The 23,410-nt window shown below is 38.7% G+C and overlaps 1 protein-coding gene across 1 annotated transcript; it reads left to right on the top strand.

Moving 5' to 3' along the window:
* Window positions 1-5,827: 5,827 nt before the first annotated feature.
* On the top strand, window positions 5,828-22,872 carry OMA1 (OMA1 zinc metallopeptidase). The gene is made up of 9 exons (XM_041483386.1): window positions 5,828-5,965; window positions 6,769-7,300; window positions 7,674-7,902; window positions 8,385-8,558; window positions 8,645-8,752; window positions 9,969-10,097; window positions 13,493-13,567; window positions 15,204-15,353; window positions 21,454-22,872. The coding sequence occupies exons 2-9, from the start codon at window positions 6,789-6,791 to the stop codon at window positions 21,670-21,672; spliced, it is 1,596 nt and encodes a 531-aa protein (XP_041339320.1). The 5' UTR covers window positions 5,828-5,965; window positions 6,769-6,788; the 3' UTR covers window positions 21,673-22,872.
* The last annotated feature ends 538 nt before the right edge of the window (window positions 22,873-23,410 follow it).

The raw sequence follows: 23,410 nt of genomic DNA, 5'->3' as shown, positions 1-23,410 counted from the left end.
TGCATTTTTCTCTTTTCCATCACAGGAAAAAATATTATTTTCAAGGTGAATTATGAGATTTTATATTATAATATAAACATTTAGACATAACATTCAGTAGGAGAGGCAAAAGTCACTAATTGTTGAAAAAAATCCTAACAGGTAAGTGTCAGCATCTTTCCTTGGCTCCTGCTTTTCTTTTTAGTAGCTGAGATTGAGAAGAGAGGCTGTTGTGATATCATTCAAATTTTTATTATTCATTAAAGAACTGCCCCATGAAAGCCATTAGCTGTGGTTGGTTATTTCTTTACTAGTCCTTCAGCACAGTGGACTGCACACTGGTCAGGGACTGGAAGTGCACTAGGGTTGGTTAATGGGAGGAATAAAGTATTTGCAGTTAAGCAATAAAATGAGATTAATTGAAGCACAGGGCTCAGAGAACCTCTCCTTGGACTAGATCATTCTACTTGAATAAAACTGTGTAAAGCTACTGTAGGATGTGGACTTGAATAAACCAAACACCCATGGCCCCTGCTGAGTACTCATTTCTCTCCTGCCACCTCTCACACCAAAACTTTTTTGCATGTGGCAGATCTCATATTTTATTGTAACAGCCCATCACATTCTGCCTGTTTGACTTTCTTACCCCTCCTGATATTCTCACTGAAAAAGAGACAATGAGCCCTTTTCCAGCTTTAAACTTTGCAAAATGAAAATACTTTTTACTATTCAGATTTTGAGGTTGCTAACTCTAAAATTTCTAGCTATCCTTTTCCTGATTACATCACCCTGTTTTAATGGAATGTTTGCTCATTTTATTTAAGTAATTATTCCCTGTGCTCTCTGCAGTGGGTTCTGTGGGTGATAGCAGAGAGTGCCTTTGTGCTGCTGCCTACTTGGGTTATAAAGGGCGGTGTGCTTGCTTTAACAATGCCAGAGCTGGCTGTTGCCTAAATTATGTTCTGCAGTTCCAACTGGCTGTCTTGGAAAGCTCAAATTAAACACATGCAGAGAAAAAAAAATCCCCTCCCTGCACTCCAACTCTGAAGAGGCCAGTGCTGCCCTTTGCACACAGTGCCACTACCCCTGGGCAACTGCACAAAGTGAGCTTTGGCCTTCGCTTTCAACGAAAACTTTTGTACCACTCATGATCTGAGGACAGTGCCAGAAGCAATGGCAGCACTACAGCAAGGAAATGAAAGATAAGGATTAAAACCTTCTTAAACTCTGTTCTCTCTACTCCCCCTGGTAAAATCCATGTCTGCCTATATCTCCAAGTATGTGCCCTGGAATTCTCTGACACGAAAAGCCCGTGTTGGTTTGTAGGTGTTGCACACACCTGTGTGTTCCACACCTGCATTGAAAACACACACATCACTGTTTGTCAGAGCAGGGAAGCCCTCGGGAAAACCTCCTGGCAGCAGATCCTCCTCTGCACTCACCACTCTGCAGCCTCTAGCTCTTAGCAGTGGCAAAACAGCCAAACCTGCTGCTGCTGGTGTGGAACAGCAAAGAATCCTCTTTTTGTCCCATCTTCCCCCACTTGAGAATAATCTTTTAGGGATGTTTAGACTGGGATTATGCCAGATGAGGTTACTAATGAGAATCTTAACGACTGCCATGTAAATACACCGAGGTCCCTCTTGAAACACCTGCACCTCTGGGATGTTATTGACAGCTGGAGACAAGACCCCTTCAATACTTCTTAAAATGTTTAAACCTTGGGGAATCATCCTGGAAAAAGCCAAACCAATATTTACTGCTCAAATATCAAAACCACTTTTTCAGTGAACAGTTAAAGTAACAGATTGGCCCTTCCTCCACTTCTCCCTAATTGGGCCAGTTAATGCTATTAAACAGATCTTCCTTGTGCAGGTATAATTATCCTTTCCAAAGCATTTCCACTGATTTGCCTCAGGGTTTTAAATACCGCAATTACCTTTTTTTTTTTTTTTTTTTGTCAATGCTAAAATTAATCTTTAGTCATTACCATTGCTATCAAAGCAGGAAAAATGAGCTTCCAGAACTTTTACTATTATTTTTCAGCAGGTCTAACCAAATCTCTTGTACCAGGCTTCACCTAGTTAAAATTTCATCCATGCCAGGCAGCCTGACAAGATCCACGTCTCATTTGCACGATGATCCCTGGTCCCTGAGGGATAACACTCCTACAGCCCCACTCCAGCTCAAATCAAGCGCCACAGAAACAATTAGGAAGACTTTGCATTATCTAAATGAAAGATTGAATTATGAAAATGTGCTCTGCTAATTTTCCACTGAGGATTTTACAAATGGGCCCAGCAGTACTGGTGGTATAGGCACCCAACCTTTTTCAGGTGGTTCTTTTGAGACAAATTTATCTTTTGAGATAAATTTCTGTCCTTGTAAGGCTTGAATTGAGAAATCTCAGCACTTTTGCTGCTCTGGTTGCACCCAGAAAAGCTGCTTGGAACAATTAGAAGGCAACGAAAAGAGCACTCCTTATTTCCAGCCTCTCCACACGTGTTTTGGAATTAAATTTGGCATTGAATTTTACGACAACTTTTAGATGAACAGTTTTACAGTAAATTTCTGCTTGGTTCAGTAACTTCATTTTCTGGATTTTAAATCTACTTTTTAAAAAGCATCAACAACAGAGATAATATGCAACAATAGTTAATACCTATTAAATTCTTAAAGAGTATCCTCTAATTGGTATCTCAGTGGGGAAGGGGAGGGCAAAGGACAGTTAGTACATAACACAACACACTCAGTGGATCAAGGCAGGATATTCTAGTGCACAACATCTGGAAAAAACATTGACATTAATGAAAAGCATTGTCTGATCTTTTAAATGAACATGAACTCCTGATATTTCAACTGGCCAAACAGACTAAATGGAATTAAATCCAATTTGTGACTTGAAGAAGGTGATGGAGTGCATTTTTTCAGCCAGGATTTTAGCCCAGCATTCATGAACAGAAGTGTAATTTACTTCTGTTGAAAGCTGAATTACAATACTACCAATTAATAATAAGTTTTTCCTTGGATTGATATAAAACCCAAATATTTTAATATTTTGTAGTGAGTTTTTTCATTTGAAGCTGAAGACTGTATATTTTAATTGACAACTTTTTAATTGTGTTAATTGGTCCTTTTTAATTGGTCCAAATTGGTAGCAGAGAGACTTTAGTATCAAATACTGAAGTATCTGCATACCAAGCAGAGAAAAATACTGTTTATATTCAGAGTTTAACTACTTTTCATTACTTTTATTGGATTTGGCATTTGCTTGTGTGAGTAATTTCATACACATACAAAACCTCATTTAGTTCAGAACAACTACTTATATAAAGAGAGTCACAAATACTAATGGACACACCCACACAGGAAAATTGTACCTGTTAAGGTGTTAATTGTTTAATTGGACTTAGGAAATCACTTGTGACCTCTAAATAGGTCTTCTACAGTCTGAAAAATTTTAAATTTGCTTTCTGGTCTTCTTCTGAAACAAGAATTACAGTCTTTTTTTTGTAGCGAAGATAAGGCTTGTAAGCAAAAACTCAGCTACAAAACTGTCTTAATCTACCTCTCTTTACCAGAGAATATTCTACTTTATTTCCTCAAGGAAAAAAAAAGTTGTATGCACATGTCTTCATTAAAATTCAAGAGAAGCAATAATATAAATTACAAGTTAGAATGTTTTTTCCACTACACATCTATTTAGAGGGAAAAAAACCCCAACACTCTATAACTTTCCAATTGCTCAACTGTTTACCAGATTTTCATCTAGAGATATATTTAGTGCTGGTATTTGATCCTATAATTACCTGTGCTGTATTTGCTGCTTGTCTGCTTTGGAGTTTTAATTGCAAGCAATGATGCTTGGGGAAACTTTAGAAGTGCAGAATGTAGAACACAACGTTGAGCCCCGTCCTTCCACACTCAAAACATCCACTGATTTTAAGAAGAATTTAGCCAAGGATATAAGAATAGGTCCTATATCCTCTATGCAGAGTTAAATAATGCATTGGAGAAACAAATAATTGCAAAAAGAAATATGCAAAGAAAAAACTCCAAACTAGTGTATTTTCAGTAGACTCAATAAAAAAGGTGAGGTGGAAAAATGATAGAAAAAATGGTAGAAGGCCTGAATGGCTTAGGAATGGAGAATTCTAGATAGAGAAAACAATAAAAGTAAACAACTACCAAGTCTAATAAGACCATTAATGAGAGCTTTCATCTCAGTTCTTCATTTCCTGACAGCTGGGACACTCACAAGCCTTGGGTTAGACAAAGTGCTTTTCTGCTGCTACAGCTCAGCTGGTTTTGTGACTGGAGCAGACAGTCACAAAAATTAATGCTGTGTTACTGACTGACAGATTTTACTCTTCGTGCTTCTTATGATAATGGAGCCTGGGCAGGTCTTAAAGGAACTGTGTCAGAGGAAATTATAAGATTATCAGTACATAAAGTTCCTTCTTGGCCTGGACTGCAACAACTGGTCACTACGTATTTCCATTGGCAATGACCATCAGTGCTTAGGAACTGTCACAGGAGGGCTCTGGTAATAAAAACCAAAAAAAAGGTGGAATAAGGAGTACCTCAACAAACACTAACAATACTCAGATATGGATGTGGCTCTGGAAGGCAAAGATTTGTGTTTCTTTACCTTCCACAACAACAAGGCCTCTGTTTACATTCATGGCACCAGGGCTTATGTGCAGCCTGGGCTGCCCTGTCATTACCACACATCCCAGCCTCACCCTCCCTCAGCAAATAACTTGTTTTTCGCATCACATCGCTCAAGATGTATTTGTCAGCCAGAGGAGTAGGGCAAGAGCCACACATTAAGTTAGTAGCTTGCTATTTTCTTGGGAAAAACATCACCTCTGCTCCTACCATGGAGATCTGACTGCTCCCTGCCTGGGAGTGTCACCAGCCCTTTGGCAGCAGGAGCCACTTCTCATTTCAGGTGCCCAAAAACAGAATTACAGAGTCAATCAGGTTGGAAAGGATCTCTGAAATCGAGTTTAACCTGTGACAGATCCCCACCTTCTCAACCAGCCCAGAGCACTGAGTCCCACATCCAGTCATTCCTTGAACCCCTCCTTGGGCAGCCCATTTCAATGTCTAGTCACTTTTTCCGTGAAGGAATTGATCTTCATGTCCAACCTGAACTTCCTCTGGCACAACTTGAGGACATTTTGCCTTGTCCTGACACTTGTTGCTTGGGAGAAAGACTGACTCCACCTGGCTCCGAAGTGAGAAGGTCCCGACTCAGGGCTGCTCTCAGCCGTGAGGTTGTTGCCCACAAAATGGGATTGTTACCTGGTGCGCAACAAGGCAATCATTACACACGTGAGATACTTTTTATTTCAGAGCTGCACTCCGGTTCTCAGAGTTCACAAATCAAGCAGGACCACCAGGCTTTTCCTGCCATTATTTATAGGCAGGAATTCAGAGTTAGTAACTTTCCAAGCACAGCCCTTTTATTATGATTGATTACTAATTTACATACACGTTACTCTGACGAGTTAGCAATGTATACACAGATATAAATCAACACCTTGATTTGCTACCTCCTCAAGCCTTCTCAGTTCCCGGATGCCCTTGACTAGGGGAAGCTGATTTAGGCTTGAAAGCATACAAAGATACTACATCAAAGAACACTCTGATTTAAAATAATCTTGACATATTCCACATTTTGCAGCCAGGTGACACAGAAACACCGCGGGCAAAGCCAGAGCTACGGCACGCAGGAGAACGGGCTCTGCGCCTGAAGAGGGGCGCCCCTGCTCCCCGCGCTGACACAAAATGGCGGGCGCCGCCTGAGGGGAACAGCGGCGGCGGCGGGAACGGCGGCGGCCCCGCCTGAGGGAAGGGACGCGGGGCCCCGGCGGCCGCTGCAGCGGCGCGGCGCCCGTCCTGCCTCCCGCTCTCCGTCCCGATTCCGTATCGACACCGGCTCCGCGGTCCGGCCCCTCCGCCGCCGCCTCCCGCGGTGGTGAGTAGGGGAGCCCGGTGGAGGAGGTCGTTCCCGGTCCCTGGGACGCGCAGCTGTGAGGCGGCCGGAGCTGTCCCCCGCCTCCCCGCCCGCCATTAGCCGGGCGGAAGCCTCAGAATGACTCGTCTCCCTCGTTCCCCACTCTCGGCTCCTCGCATCAGCCCATGTCACGATAATCGCGGTTATACCCGAGGGTGGCGGGGCTGGGGGAGAAGCAGAGGCCGGGATCGGAGCCAGAGGGTGAAAGTGACGGCGGCGGGGCCCCTCAGGCGGGAGGGCCTGGGTCAGTTCCGTGCCAAGGCATTTCCATGTCCGTGACCTAGAGGCTCCCGGCTGGCGGAGGCTTGGTTTAGCGGCGTTTTGTTTCTAGGCTAGGAGTAAAGTACGAGCAATGTGCTCACAGATCCTGTGACACAAAATCAAGACCCTGGTTTTCCTCATGTATAGGAACGGCACCGGGGGCGGCAGGAGCCCCTCGCGGAAAGGTGATGACCCACAAGGGACGCCTAAAGTCACTCTGATCTGGTGGTAATAAAAGTGAAAGGAAGAAAAAAAAAATCACACCTTGTTTTATTCTTAGTGATGCAAGATATCTTCCACAGTCGGAAGCAGATGGATGTTTTACAACTGTAACCGGATACAGTTGTGATTGTGACCTTTTCCTGTGCAGTGCAGATGTTGACAAACTAATACGTAGTATCCGTTCAGGGGAAAATGAAATAATGATGCAGAGTTTCTTGTTTGGGTGGCCTTCTTAATACCAGTCTGCTCTTTTTTTTTTTTTTTTTTTTTTTTTTTTCCAGGGTAACCAAACAAAGAAGTTATGAATATCATCTGTGGTCTAAAGCTGTCGGGCAGGAACTGTATTTTGTCTCATTTGGCTTCTTTGTGCAAGCAGGGGAAGTACAATAATCTCTCTAGGTCTTACACAGGATGGTGCCAAAGTCAGGGTGACAGAAATAGATGCCAAAGGTTGGATTTGAGTGAAAATACTAGAAACTGTTTTTTGACTGGAAACCCTGAGTCCTGTAGAAACTTGAGTGGTAAAGGACTGAGATGTCTTTTGGATGTCCCACATACAAGTGGACAGGAAGTGTACAGGAATGCAAACCATAGTTTGGGAAGGTTTTTCTCCCAGTCTTCTCAGTCACTGGAGGAGAAGATCCCATCCCTCCTGATCAGTTCTGTAGGACAACCCCCGTGTCACTTTGCTGCTTGGAACATTCAGATCAACAGGTCTTTTCACACATCACCATCACTTCAGGCTGCACCGGTTCCTCTTTTCTGGATTATCGTGAAGCCAGCTCAGAAATTATTTGCCATCATTCTTGGAAGGTAAAATACTGTGTTACTTTCCTTTCAGTGCAAGACCCATCATGCAAAGTGTGAGTGTGGGGAGGCATGGCAGGTGTGTTTGTAGTGTTGTTTGACTGACAGTTTGCTCAACAAGAGGTGCTTTTTTTCCATTATCAGAGGTGTTAGATGTATTTTTTGCTCTTTTCATTTACATGTGGTAGAGGGAGATGAACCAAGACATTAAGGGGCATTCCTCTTCTCCTGTGGGAGGGAAGAAATGCAGTGGAGTGGAAGCCAATTACAGTATAACCCTAACCCATAAGCTCCTACATGAGATGAGGCTGTAATAGAGAATACAGTAACAAACTCCTTTTCAAATATGTCCTAAGTTAACACTGTTTGCATCTTCTAGGAGCATAAGAAATTGGTGGAGGGCACTTCCTCCTAATAAACGGGAACTCTTCAAAGAAAGTGCAAGAAGAAACAAATGGAAGATCCTGCTGGGTGTTGGCAGCTTGGGAGTTGTATTTATCATGTTTTATTTTACCCACTTGGAGGAGACACCCATCACTGGGCGTGCTCGACTGTTGGTGTTTGGCAAAGAGCATTTTAGGGAGCTGTCACAGATGGAATATGATATGGTAAGAATTTAGACAAGAAATTGAAAATACTCAAAAATTGTTGCTTTTTTGGTGATGAGATAGTCCTGTTAATGAAATGGGCAAACAAATCTTGTAGTGTCCTTGATGAGTTTTGAACTTCATGCTCAGAACCCTGCAGAGTCCCTTCGTCTGTTACCTCCTCCTCTTGTCCCCTTCCTTTTTTAGAATTCCCTTTCCAGGAGAAGCACATAATGGTTACAAGGCATATAACATGCATGTAGCAAACGTTCTTAACTATTTCTTGTCCATTGTAACTTTTGTAAATTCTTGTCCTGTAATTTTGAGTTCTGTGATTTCCTGTTGTATAGTGGAATTTGATAAGCCATATCCAAATGTATCCATATTCCCCGTCTGTCAGAGACACGAGATAAGAACAGAACAAATACAGGATATTTTCAAATTACATGTTTTGTATACATTTGTCTACCTTAAAAATTAGGACCAATGAATTTTTTTTTCAGTGGATGGAGCAGTTCAAAAGTCAGATGTTACCTGAGACAGATGCACGCTACCAGGTTGTGGAGAGAGTTGTTGGGCACTTGTCTGAAAGCAACAAGGACATCCCCCAAGTCTCAGCTCTGAAGTGGGTTATCCATGTGGTGGATGAACCAGGTGTAAATGCTTTTGTGCTTCCAGTAAGTTGTACACCACACAAAAAATAATAATATTGAAACAGTACTTGATACGTCTCCCATTTAATTTTTATTCTCTTTGTTTACAGAATGGTCAAGTGTTTGTTTTTACTGGGTTACTGGATGCAGTTTCTGATATTCATCAGCTGTCATTTATTTTAGGACATGAAATAGCTCATGCTGTGCTGGAACATGCAGTAAGTCTTTAAAGAAAGCTGTCTAATATTCTTAAATTATTAATTCTAATTACTCTAGTTATGATTTTCCCTATCATTACCAACCAAGTTTTCAGTGTGACTATTATCTAACTAATGCAAAATTGAGTTTGAAATGAGTAGCCTGCTACAGTAGATCCTTATTATTTGTGTAGCACTTAATAACTGTCAGAAGACCTGTGGTGATCCCTGTTAACACAGAGGCTGCCAGGGCTTTATTCGCAGCTGTACAGGTACATTACAGCTCACTGTCAAGAGTCATTTAGAACTTGGTCTGCAGATCCCCCTCTTACAGCACAGACATAAAGAGCTGAAGGTGCTCAGCAACTCTGTTACTCCTATAATTGTTAATACTGCAGAAGTGTATACAACTTTAAAATGTATCTTAAAATACTTGATACTGTTATTATTGGAGCACACTGTTTTAGAATGTCAGATTCTGGAATACCCAGAGCTTGGTTCTTGTATGATTTTGGTTGAGCAACAGTTCACATCGTGGTTTCTTGGGCTGGGTTCAGCCAACCAACACTTTAAACTTCTAAAAATATTTCTGGTGATAAAAAAGAACTTATCTTGTTTGTATGGAATCTGTGTCACCCAGCTGGCACAGAGAGAAGTATTGCATTTGTAAATGCTCTGATCAATTTGTTGCAATGTCAAATAGAGCTCTGGAAAACAGAATAATCTCTTGGATTCTGAGCTTAAAGGAAAGCAGCAGAAAATAAAAGAGAACTACATTATGTGTACTGTCCCCTTATCCCATTAGTGATCCTGTCTCAGTCATGTGTTATCTCTTCTCAAATTAGTGTAAAGAACAGTCTTTGAGGTATTTTTATAGGATTTTCATTCACACTGAGATGTTTCATGGCCTTTTTACTGAAGAACTTTTTCTGCTTTTTGCCTCCGTCCTACCTCAAGCTTTGAGTCTCTCAGAGAGCCTGATAGGCACAATGTATTTGTTCCAGCTATATTTATGCAGCCTATATGAATTCTGGCCTGAAAGTACCTTGTATCCAACTGGATTTTTTGTTTGTTTGGGTTTTTTTGGTACAAGCAGGGAATGTTGTGCTTGCCCTCTTCCTGTGGCTCCACAGGAAAAAAATAAATCAGTGACTTTTAAAGTGTTTCCAAATTCTGTTAATGTTTTAAAGAAATGTCAGACGGTAAGGAATGAAAATGGGACAATTTCTGTTTGCAGGCAGAGAAAGCCAGCCTGGTTCACTTCTTGGATTTTCTCTCACTCATCTTTCTCACTATGATTTGGGCCATCTGTCCTCGTGATAGTTTGGCAGTTGTTGGCCAGTGGATTCAGAGCAAGTTGCAGGAGGTAAGACTGACATTTTCTATTGTCCTTCCTGATTTCCTTGGAATGATAATTTTAATCTTTTGCTAAATTAAACAGTAAGTTTGGGGAGAAAGGCAAGAGGAGAAATATAACAAAAATTAGTGTTTGAGTCTGTTATGGAATGAGATATGTTTTTTATAGATCTGATTCTGCTTTAGTTGATGCTGATTTTCATTTGCCATGTTGAAGAATTTTAGGTTTCCCTAAATGACTGGATTTAGTTGCACAGGCTGCAGGAACCTGCTTGCCAATTAAGACAGATGATTGTCTTTTAGAAAGACTTGCCCTTAACTTGCCCTTTGAAGTTGTATATGGTAAAATGCAAGGTTTTTATTTTAAGTAGTTGTTAAATTATTCCTGAATTAAATAAAATACATGGAATTCTTTAAATACATTGTTAGTGGTAAGAATGGTTTCCAAGATGAAAAAATTGAGAATCTAAACACCCTTTATATCACCCATGCTGTACTACAAGTTACCAAAATAACCTTTCAGCCAGCAAATATTTCAGCAAAGTAAAATTCAGAGGCTTTCTGGTGCCAGTTTTCTTCAGCAGATTAATTTACTCTCTGACAGTTACTGATCCATTTATTTTTTTTAAAGTGTTTTTTTTTTAAATAGAAATTTTCTTAGATCATAAAACTGGAATCTGAATTGAAGTGAAAGATCTCTTTGGTTTCTTTGACTTGATGCTTTTCCTGAGATTTCCCCCAGTTCCTCAAAAACATGAAATTAAACATAACCAATCTGTTTTGGTAGTTCTTATGCTAATGGGTGGATGTGTGGATTCTGAACATAAATTATCTCTTAAGAGCTTGGATATTTGCACAAGTAGCTAAGAAATCAATACAATGATGAATTCTAGCCAGCATTTTGAAGAGCTGAATTTGGCAAAAACAAAGTGTGAATGAATCCTGAGACTGCTCATAATTTAGACAGCAAAATTCAACTCCCTGTCAGCATCTCTTCTCCTCTCCACAGAGAATGGGTATTTTGGCATCATGGGTTGGAGTTGTGCTTTAGGTTGGAAAGGGAATCTGGGCTGAAGCTCTGAGTCCTGTGCAAAGGAAGCATCATCCCTGGGATGCTGTTCTGGTTTAAAACGCTGATCAAACTTCAGTAATGTTGAAGTGGTAAATACTTGCAAAGCTTTCATCCCATAGACAAAAGAAGTCTGTTTCCCTCATTCAGTATTTGCCTGTTGTGCTTACGTGAAAGTGAATCCTTCTCCACATTTTCTCAGGATGTTTCTCTTTCTCTTCTTCCATAACTGTATTTTGCTTTTTAAAGCTTTAGCATCCCATTCTGTGAAAGGGTTATTTGAGCCATGCTGTGGTACTTGCTTCTGTTTCAATATTTGTTTTTCTCTTATGTCCTTAGAGGCTTGACTTTTTGACCTGGTGACTATTGTGTATTTTTTATTATTGACTCTAAGTGTTTCCTAGTGATTCTGTGTAGGCCTTTGGGCATGTGAGCTCCAGTTCTGCCTTTCCCCCTAAGATAATGGGTTTTCTTTCCTTAATAAATTGTTAACTTTTCTTATTACATTTATTTGGGGTTGTTCCTTAAACATGTATTTCTGGACTGAGGCATATTGGCTTTGTTATAGAGCAGCAGTTATTTTATATGGGAACTAAAGCCTAGGAATTGTTCTTGGAATAACACCAAGAATGACTCTGAGTTTTACTCACGCCGCACACACCAGTATGTACAGATGCAGTACTTCATATTCCTTTCTTGTCCGTGTCACACCGTAAGACTTGTATTTGATGTGAAAACTGGTGATTTTGGGCAGTCAACATCCCTGGAACTCCCTTTTCTTCAACACACACAGGCAGCTCTGATAATTGATTTGAAAAATCAAATTTGTCTTCTTTTTTATGTCCAATTTCTGACAAGGATTTTAGATCAGAGTTTGAAGTTCTAATTTTTCACTCTAGCACATTCACAAAAGATTTTTTAAACAATTCCATTTTTCAGTAGCTGATGAATACCACTGTATGTTAGATACCTCAGGACTCTTTTGTAGCTTACAAATTTCATTTCTGTGTCTAAAAAATGTTTAATAATTAATCAAATATTTTATCTGGCTAACTAAGAAATGGTGCTTCAGGAACATATGACAGACTAGCCACAGGTTTCTTTTCTGTTCAGTGAATATATGTACACCAACAGACCTGGAGCACTTTTCAAGGCAATAAAAACATGTATTCTACTTCAAGGAATTACTTTATCATCAGAGGATTTTAAAAATATGTTTATAATTGCAGTGTTTAAGATCTGTATGGAAAGTAAGAATTTAGAAAGTGACTTCATCTCTGCTTACTTCTAAACCAGTATGTTTTGCTTTTAAAGCCAGCTTTGGTTGGCTTCTATTTTTGACTTAGGAAAGAAAAACTATCAGTACTACTTGGGAAAGCAGCAAAAAGTTACAGTTACCTTTATGTACTCAAGGGACTGGACCACTTCGGTGCTCTTCATTTCAAACTGGTTTGTGGTTTATAGTTTTGGTTTTGGTGTTTTTTCCCCTGAAACTTCTAAAGAGGACAAATTTCTATAGCCAGATAAAGAGCTGATAAAACCTTTTTGAGCTGATAAACCTTTCTCTCTTCTCTAACCTTGCACATTTGCCATTGTTCAGTTCACATTTCCTAATGGATGACTAAACCAGGATGTTGTGACAGGTTCCTTATCTCTGCAGGAGCAGGCTGTTTAAACAAGTCCTGATTTGCATTTACTATAACATGTCAGACTAGGGTAAGGCTGCCCAAATCTACATGAATTACATTTGAAAATACCACCACTGCCTCTTAGGGTGTCTTAATGCTCTAGAAAAATGGGAGAGGAGTTTGGTCAGCTTTATGTCCTCTAGTTTGATTTCTCAAGGGCAATTTGCAGCTTGTGTGGGGGATAGTCATGGCAAAGGAGTGACTTCTGCATGCAAATATTTATGGCTACATTCTTTATTGTGGGCAGTTTGCCATGTGAAATAGATGATATCATGCTTAAAGTTTAGGGAACCACTGGAATTTTTTACATACAGTTGCTGCAAGAAAAATCTTGAGGTCAATAAAAGAGTGAAGTGAAAAAATTCTGGTGAAAAGTTGGTATTTAGCTTTCACTTGCTGCAAAATGAGATTGCTGATAGTGCCCATGAAAATATAACTAATGTGAATTAATTTCAACTGAATACAGGATCAATGAGTTACACATAATGGAATTAGAGATTACATTAAGAAAATTAATACTGATCACATGCAATGTGAGCATGACAGGTAAACCCCACTTCTTATGAGAAGGTTGAAAGACAGCTACAAGGCTCTATCTTTGTACGCATTCCAGACCCAGGAACAAAACTTTGATGTGTTTCTTTGCAGTTCATGTTTGATAGACCCTACAGCAGAACCCTGGAGGCTGAAGCTGATAAAGTGGGACTTCAGTTTGCAGCAAAGGTAACTACAACTGGGTTTAATTAGCAATAAAAATAAAATCAGCAAAAAAATAAGTACCAGACATTCTTCAATCTCTGTTACAATCAGAGGGAGTTCCCTTCTTCATATGAAGGTAAACTGTAAGTTTTTGAAGATATGTTTTATGAAGTGGTGGGAAATAAAAGAGTTTTTAGGGAAAGACAAAGTCATTGTGGCTAATTGTATGTAATAACATTGAAGTTGGTAAAGTTGTGCATTACCTGCACAGTCTCCTTTCCGTGTAGTTTTTTCTATTGGAAGAAAACTCCATGTATTTGTAAAGAGCAGAACTCTAAATAGGGATCTTGTATAAGTAGGATTTAATTATGTGTAGAGATTTAAAGATTTAAGTGACATACAGCCATAACAACAATACAGCTTTGCTGCAGTAAGACAATAATTTGGTCAGAAACTACTCAGCATTTTTTCATAGTTTAAATTTTCAATTACTTTTTTTTTCCCCTAGGGAATTTAATTCTATATTAAAGAAATTGAACCAACTCTTTGATTTCTGGCTAAGTGCAATAGACTTATGTGTGAGATACTAGTGAGAGCAGCACCATCTAGTGTTAATATTTCATTAGCAAAATTTCCTTTTAATAATTATTAATGTTTCTTTAAGGAAGGGTTTTTAAAATTAACTTTGATTCTGGGATTAAAACTGCATTTGTAATTTGAAATTGTATAAGGGAATAATACAATCCATTAAAAAAATGTAATTGCTGTGTTTGTGCTCACTCCTTTCTAATACTGGAAAAGCAGGGCCATACCAGAAAGAAATTAGAGAAGTGACATATGAGCATTTCTCTGGTTGTAGATGATCTTTTTATGATAATAATTGAAATAAATAAATTCATAGGATAAAACACCACATCTGTTCCTGGGTGAGGGAATGGGAAGAAGCAATTTTCTTATCTTCTCACTACTTGTCCCTTTTTTTTTCTTAGCAAATAAAGGTCAGTGTAAGAAATCTTGTTTATTTTTCTTCTCTACTTAAATGTAAGAATAGAGAAGTCTGTGGTGATACACAAAAGCAATTCTAAAAGTTACTGTTCTGTGACTTTCTATGGTTAAATATATACTTCTTGAAGAGGGTCAGGAATTCTACAGAATTCCTGTTTTATTGTGTCATGGATTCCACAGATCACCCATGAAAGGCCATGTAATCAATTACAGAAAGCATTTCCAGTTTCTTTTTAGGTATATTTAAGCATGATTTATTATCATCTTGTAATTTGACTCTCAACTTCTTCCTGTAACTTTGTCTAAATCAGTGGAGATGATTAATTTGTTCTAGTAAATATAACTTGAATTTGCAGCTGAGCTTTTTTTTAAAGAACAGTATATGCCAGAAATTGTAAACCTTTCCTTCCTCCTCAATTTTCTTAATTCAGGTGTAAGTTTTTTTAAGGCACAGGTGTTAAAAGGACTAGATCCAGTGTCTGCATGTGTTTTTTACTACTTTTAGATATTTTGGAACAGCTTTTTCCTGTTAGGTATAAGGACCATCCAAACAGTACTTAAATTTTAAGATGTGTTTTGTAATTCAATATCAATTAGACTGTGTATTTTTTACTTTAAACATCCAGTGGTGTTTCCATTTCCCTTCTGTTCTCAGGCTTGTGTGGATGTCAGAGCCAGCAGCGTCTTTTGGCAGCAGATGGAATTGGCAGAAACCATCCAGGGGCAGCCCAAGCTGCCAGAGTGGCTCTCCACACACCCTTCCCATGAGAACAGGGCTGAGCACTTGGACCGCCTCATCCCAGAGGTGAGCAGGGCTCAGGAAGTGTCTTTTCCTCCTAGGAAACTTGCCAGTTGTAGTTTGATATTAATTGATTAATTAGCTGATTTAGTATTGATTCACAATTTACTCTGACAGCACCATGCTTACCTTTCTCTTTATCCTTACAGAAATTCTCCATTGCAAAGCTTTCAGCCTCAAAGGTTTTATTAAATGAGAAAAAATTAAGATAAGCACAGATAAAATGATATTATATTCCAAGTGTAATTATATTCCAAGTGGTTTGTGGTTTTTTTTCTGATTTCTGATCAAGGTGTAAAATTTTTTCTTTTGAATGGTCTTCTGATATAGATGTAACAGTGCCACAGGTCTCATCCCCTCTTTCTATTTTTTTCCCATTTTGGAAAAGCAGTTTTTAAGTTGGATCCCTAAATTGTCTTGACTTCTCTTGCTTTTGTAGCAAATAAAAAAATAAAATAGAGTGTTAAAGCACCCCACTGCAATGCTGTTTTTCAGCAAGCTAAACTGTGTTTGGAAATACTCTTTTTTATAACAAACTAGTCTTCTCTTTTCTTTTTTTTTTTAAACTCTGTCACTTTAAGTCATTTTCAGTACCAAACTGTAAAGACACTTGAAGATTTATTGGCAGAGGGAGCACTAAAATGTTGAGGTGTTTGCTGACTTCAAAGGAGAAAAAAAAAGAGTTTCATGAATCCTTTGATGAGAATGAATACAGTAAATATTCTAAATGATGGCATAAATCAAAGTCAGCATTAGGGATAGGAGGCTGGAGAGTGGCTAGACTGGATATTTCAAATTAATATACACAAAGTCTGTACTTTGCAAAAGCAGGCTGGGAGAATGTTTTTGATGGATTTTCTAACATTTGAGCAGCTGAATAGAAAATTATTTTTGTTGTGGAGCCTCAGTTTTAGCTAGATTGAACATGATCGTTTATTTTCATAGAGTTGTTGACGGGCTTATAAAGAAGTAATGAAATAAATTACTTCTTATGTTCTACCCCAGGCCTGAGAATATAAGTTAAATAACTGAGCAACTGTGTAGAGCTGTTATTTCTGTCTCATCTCTTGTAGTTTAACAGGTGGAGCAGCCCTCATCTTTTACTGCTATTCTCACTTCCAAGAGCAGGGAAGGCTGGGAAGATCTTCCAAAAGATAATTGAGGGGAGATGTTTTTGTTTGCCTCTTCCCTTAACATTCTTTAGAGTAGGAAGAGAAAACAGGGGCTGAAGGTTTCCTGTTTTTAGCAAGTTCACAAGATAAGTGAGGTTGGCACTACAAAACTGGAATAAAGATGAAACAAAATGTGTAGATGAGGCTTCTTGTCTGAAGCATTGACTCCCCTTCTTGTGGGAGCTGCTGCCTTCAGGCTGGATTTCAGGCATGGAAAGGGAATCCCAGGCTTTTATTGTTGCTCAATATCAGCCCCTTTTTGTTTCATTGTTGACATACTTCGAGATTTTTAGAACAGGATGTTTACCATATTAATTGCCATTAGATGTTTAGAGCCCAGGAGAGAAGCCAGATGATTAAAAAAGGTTTTTTTATCTCTAGTATCTCTCTGAGAAGAAACTGGTACTTCTTAAGGCTCAGTGCCAGATCCATCATGAGTATTACTGGGTTTCATGTGCTGCTGGTTTTGGAGCTGAAATGGTTTTCAGGGCACTATATCTCTTATTAGACCAGCTACTATTGCTGGGACAAGATTTTGGACTTCTCTAATCTACAGACTTTTAAGCAGGTTCACAATAAGATGCAGTCATATCAAGTGAGAATTTTTCTTCAGGTAATGAAATGTCACATCTGAATGAGGTGACTGAACAGTCTCAGGAAGTGTAAATTAAAGGGGAACTATCACAGGGATCCCTTTCAAGTCATTAAAAGACTGAGAGCAAATCAAATGAGTGTTAAAGATGTTACATCTGGTTTTCTGAGCAAGCTGGAAGCTACAGCCACACTGAGGAATCAGTAAACAAGAGAGCTATAAGCAGTTAAAAAGTGGTGCTGTCCTGGAAATGAAATAAAAAAAATAAAAAAGATTTGCTGTATTTTGAAAGTATTTTCCTCTCATACAGGGAGGTGTTAGGATAGTAAACAAGGAAAACAGAGTATAGTGTTAAATAGGAAACTGAAATCTCTTAGAATTCCTGCATGAAGGCTGCAGAGATGTGTTTTACTTTCAGAAAAAGAAATCAGATAATGATTTTGTATAAGGATGAGAGGATGGTCATTGTTCCGGAGACAGAGAGACTGTGGGAATGTAGTGCCAGAGAGAAGCTACAGAATCTTCTAGCTGATCTCAATGTTTTATTTTCATGTTCTCTGACTTGGGGCAGTGTCTGTTTCCAAGTGTGCTGCTCAAATGCAGCACTGTACATCAGTGGAAGCCTCAGCTAAACTGAATAAAGCAGAAGGTTATCTACTGAGCCTTGCCTGTGATACAAAAATTCATCTTGATGTGACATTTGCTTTTTTAGCATCATTTTTTTTGGCTCAGATTCCATTTCTGATTCACTGTAAGTCCTGTTTCCACTGTCTTGTGGAAATGCCACGGTGAGGTCATTTAGACACTAATAATAAGTTGGGATATATCAATTGCACTGCTTGTCTTGTTTGCTAGGTCAGTTAACTTGTCAAAAAAAGTTAATTCATTTACTTTGGCAACACCTGTTTTTTTTTTTTCAAATCCACATTGGCTGCTTATAATTTTTATTAATTTTCGTGTAGTTAATACTTTTTCCTCTGCTGCTTTTTGATATGGGAGATACATTTATTTTCCTTCCTTTTCAAAGGTGGGTTGGTATATTTGCCCTTTGCTTATGATGTGAACATTACTTCAGATAATTCTAGTACTAGAATATGTTAATTAAACCCTATCAACATAGGAACAAGAATAAAAACCACTGACCTGCGTTTCTATTTTCCCTAAAAAGTTATTAAATATTTTGTCACAATTTTTCTTTCCTCTGCCAACATCAGTGAAAGGTTGGAAGTATTAGCATTATATATAAGCTGCTTTTCTTCTCTATCCAGTAAAGTCTATCAATTCCTTTAATCATCTTTTTACTGCTATTTCATTAAGACTGTAAGGGCTTGAGACCAGCAGGTAGTCTGGTGTCTGTGACAGTGTGAAGGATTAATATTGGGAGCTAAAAATTACTTATTTCTCTCTTTGTCTCTGCTGGTAGCTTTACATGAAGGTGATAGGATGAGAGGGACCTGCCTAATTCTTCTGCCTTCCCTGCTGCCAAACATTGCAGGAGGTGACTGTGAATGTATTAATAAGAAAAACAGCTTCACCTTTGTAACTTACAAGCAAGAGTTTGGATGTTTTATTTGGCATCTCCCGAACCATTAAGCAGGCAGGTGGCTGCCCTCACTGGAATGTGTGGTTACAACTGTCCTGAGCAGGGAGGTGACAAGTTAACTTGGCTTTTCTTTGCTTATCTGGAGTTTTTCAGTGGCATGTGAGGTGATGATGTTGAATAGCTGCCTTCTACTCCCTTGCACAGCTTTATGTCTAGCAAGAACTCAGACATCCACAGGGTAAAAATGTTCACCTGAAGTACTGGTTTTTATCTTTGCTGTCGGGACTTCAGGTGAGTGAAACCGTGGAAATAGGTCAGGCACTGTTTAGCCAGGAAAACCCAGAGATACAAAATTGCTAAATTAGTTTAAAAGAGGATTATGTTGCCTTTTCCAGCATACAGCCTAAATCTTTATATTCCCGTTTGCCTTGAATAACACTGCTTGACATTAATGCAGTCTTGCAGCAGCTTATGTTCTAGCAGAGAACAAGAGAAAACTCTTGGTTTATCATAAATGTCAGTTTAGAAATGGATTGGTCACTGAAGCAGAAGAGTGTTCAGCAGTACAGTTATATTTGGTGACTACATGGACGATCATGCTGTAGAAAAACAAGCTGTGAAAGCTTTAGCCATATTTTTAAAAACTTAGACAGGAACAATATTTGCATGCCTAATCCACACTTGTATATCCAGTCATTTGAATTTTACATTTCAGCAAGAAACAACTGGAGAAACTCTTGCTACATTTTTTGGAATGTGTCTTTTTCCAAAACCATTTGTTAATTTTAAATTCTCTTTGTTTCTAGCCATTTACAGCAAACTCTATCAGTTCACTGTAGTAAAGTTAGAGGAGAAATATGTTTTGGAACCTCCTTATAAAAAATAAATTAAGAAGCTCTGCTCTTCTATTTTAAAATCTGCTGTAGTAAGATGTTTCCAGTGCCTCCTGTGGAAGAATATCAAAGTGTTTCAAAATGGTGGATAAATGCTTATGCAGAGCTGTACTGGAATATTTGATTTGATATTTCAGACAAAGCTAGTGGATATCAAGAAGATTAAAAATTTCTGTCCACAATGCAATGCTAGGACTGGTATGAAAACTGTGGTTTTAATTCCTCCTCATGAATCCATCTAGAACAAATTAATCAGCATGTGTTTTCTGCTGACAGTCCCAAATACTGGCCAGGAGGCACCTGGCTACCACTCAGGACACCTCTGGCCATTGCTTTTCAGGAATCTATGATTATGACATGAAGTGGAATAAAATGCACATTTCAACTGGTTTCCCTATGAAAGGGTTAAAAACAGAGCTGGATGTAAATCTGCCCATGGTTTATGCTGTTAATTGAGGCCAGGACAATATTGAACAAATGTGACCATCCCACAGTGACCATTGATTAATGGTAACCATCAGACTTGTTGTGGTCTTGGTGTTTCATTTTGCAGATCTTGAAAAAGTAGTTCTCAGTAGCGATGTAGAACCCTCTAAAGTTCTACATGTAATATTTTGCTATATGATACATAGGATCTACTTCTCTTAATTAGTTTAAATGAGTTCTAGGAGGATCCATAGATCCCAGCAGTTTTGTGTACAGCTTCTTACAAAGCACTTCATCAGTTGTGTGCCAGTTTGGGATGGTCTCATTAAGGTATGTTCAGTTTTGTGACAATGAACACAACTTAAGCATCCTTTAAAACAGCTGACTTTGAACAGGTTGATATCAATTTCTCCACAGAGCCTTTGAGATGTGACATTCATCCACTGCCATTCCTTTCTCAGATTGCCAACCAGACAGGATGATCTGGGGGGAATGTGCTTGTGCTAATGAATTTTGGTTCTCTGGGAGATTCTCTGGCTCCTTTGTGCCCTTACTTTCTTACTTGTAAAACACAAGCAATGGTACTTACTCAGTGAGCAGGACTAACTTGAAGTTTGGTCTCATACTGCTGATCTTTTTATCCAGAGAAATTGTTACATTCTATAGACATTATTTTCTTGTGACATTATTTTCTTGTAATACTTGGAAACTTGGAATACTCCAAATGCTTCTTGGAGATGAGATCACTTGTGTAACAGGAGTTTATACTGATGAACCATCTGGATCTCTGTGCCAAACAGTTAAAAGTCCATTATGTTACTGGAGATTTTCCCTCCTTTTTGAGTCAGTCATCTATGTATAGTTACTTCAATAATAGAACATATCTGAGGAAGTAAATTATTCAGAGCCCTTTTTTCCTTGATGCAGTCATTTTCATTTGCATTTGAATGTAAATATAAATATAAAAATATGAAGCTGAGTGCAGTATGTGGGCTGTGGCTGTGGGCTATGGGCTGGATATACCCCCATTTAATTAAGTGGATTTCCCACTGGGATTTTTCTTCTCTCTGAGGCATTTTAGAATATGGATTGATTCAACATTTTTCTTCAAAGTAGCCTGAAAGGGCTACAAAAAGTTTAGTTTATATGCGAATGTAAATTAAAAGGTACTGATATGGACAAGTATCACAGAAAGCATTGGAGAACTTCCTGTTTAATATGTTGTACCTTTTAGAGTATCCATCCTTGAAGATCACGGTGTGAGAAAATAATTTCACTCTCAATTTTTTCCATTGTTTTACCATATTGCTCCATTTTGTCACAGGAATTCTTGGTTTCTGTTGAGAAGTTGTTCAGTAACAATTCAGGCTCTTTATTACACTAACCAATCTGCAAATGCAAACCTGACTGGAAAGCCAAAGTCACTGACTGAAACCTTTCTTGTTTTTCCTATTTGATTTGTTTTCCTATGTGTTCACAGGCTCTTAAAATAAGAGAGAGCTGCAATTGCCCATCTCTTTCTGGACCAGATCCTCGCCTTATTTTCAGACTTAACATGCAACATCTCCTGGAATCATCTAAAGGTCGAGGACCCCCAAATTCTACAAAGCAAGATCCCTCAAAACCAAAACTGGACTTACCTCACACTCAAAAAGTAGAAGATATGCCAGTGACTTTTGCAGTTAAACCCACGAACTGATGATATTAATTTTCACTTTTTATGGAACTGGTGGTCCCTGAAGGTCTATCTTATAACTCAAAAATGTCTTTGAACCATGAAGATGTAGCCACTCAGATTCTCCAGTTCTTTTATGTGATCTCTCACTCAAAGCAATAAGGAACCATGCCCACACAAGAAGAGCTGCGTGTTGGAGCAGAAAGTTTCTTATTCATTAAGAGTTACTAAAATAAATCACTTCTCAGGGGAAAGATAATCTCATACAATCCAGTCACACAGTGTAATTTTCAGCTTTATCAGGCTCACCTTGATCAGAGGACAGATGAGCCAGAAGCGTCCCTAAAGCAGAGGGAAAAGTACAGTTTTCATCACTTAAGTTGTCTGGTTTATCTTGCCATAATTTGGGTTAGATCTACTCAGCTTCATTTGAGAAATAATGAGAAGAGCTTACTGCCTGCTCCACATACAGGGTGTTTAAAAATATTAAGCTGAGAAGCTATAATAGCTATGGGCTAGATACACCCTCACTTAATTAGGTGGATTTACTGCTGGGATTTTGCTTCTTTCTGAGGCATTTTAGAATGTGGATTGATTCAACATTTTTCTTCAAAGTAACCTGAAAGGGTTGCACCAAGTTCAGTTTAAAAAAAGGAGTAAAATAATTTTCAGGGGAGTCTTCTTTCTGGAGGAAGCGCTGAAAGAATCATGGTAGCACCAAATGCTTTACAAAGCACCAATGCTTTACTCTTGTCTTTTTTAAATGATCAGGGTGCCTCATCAGAGGGCAGTTTTGCTGCCACAACATTTGATTTGGATATATCCATTTGGATAGAAATGATTGCTGATGTGGAGTGTATTACATAGGAGACAAATACAAGGTTTCTTGACTGCACAGCTTTTGCAGATGACTCTATCATGAAAGGTGACTTCTCATCAGGAAACTGGCATCTATAGCTGAGCATCCCTCCTTCCCTTCCTCCTTCCCCTTGAAGCCACACTTTTTATACCCTGGAGACAAATATGGACAATGTAGGTAAAGCTCTGCCTTTCAGGATGGGTGACCCACCGTACCCAGCATGTTAATCTCTGTTTGCACATGTTTGAATTGTCCTTGCTTTGCAGTTGTTGGAAATACTGAAATGTTGATCTTGCAGGAAGATGTAGAAAGAGGTGGAAGTGAATTAAAATAAAAAAGGGAAATCCTGTTCCTTCATCTGTTGAGATGTATTTGCTGTTGTGCTTTTTGTTATTAATTTGATCAAAACAAAAATCCTTTTCATAAATGGTAGTGTCTTACTTGAAGAAAACATCCAGAATATTTTACAGGTTATCCTATTTTGAGACATTCTTTTTTTTTTTATATGGAGAAGAGTAGACTTAATCATATTTCTTCAATTAAATCAAATGTAAACTTTTAAGAAGGAAAAAATAACTATTCAGTGCTCTCAGTGACTTTAGTTGGAAAAACAGATTGTGAAACAAGTAATGCTTTCAATGACTTCAGTCAATGAATCTAGTCCTTTGAGAAACACCAGCAAGTCCCTTGTCTCTGTTCAGAGGTAAGTTGATGTCTGTGTAATGCTGATGATTCTAGGTCTGATTATATAGGTCTAGATTGGCTGCATATTGCTTACAAGCTGTTTTTAAATCTCTGCTCAATCCTGCTGGCAGGAGGCAGAGGGTCCAGCCTGACCATTATTCATCCATCCATTTTTATTCTTGGTGACAGGAGTTTTTGTAACAGACGCTCAGTGATGTG

This window comes from Pyrgilauda ruficollis, unplaced genomic scaffold (assembly GCF_017590135.1).
Source record: "Pyrgilauda ruficollis isolate IOZ18807 unplaced genomic scaffold, ASM1759013v1 scaffold6, whole genome shotgun sequence".
In the NCBI taxonomy this organism is placed as follows: Eukaryota; Metazoa; Chordata; class Aves; order Passeriformes; family Passeridae; genus Pyrgilauda; species Pyrgilauda ruficollis.
This window is presented reverse-complemented; position numbering and strand designations above follow the sequence as displayed.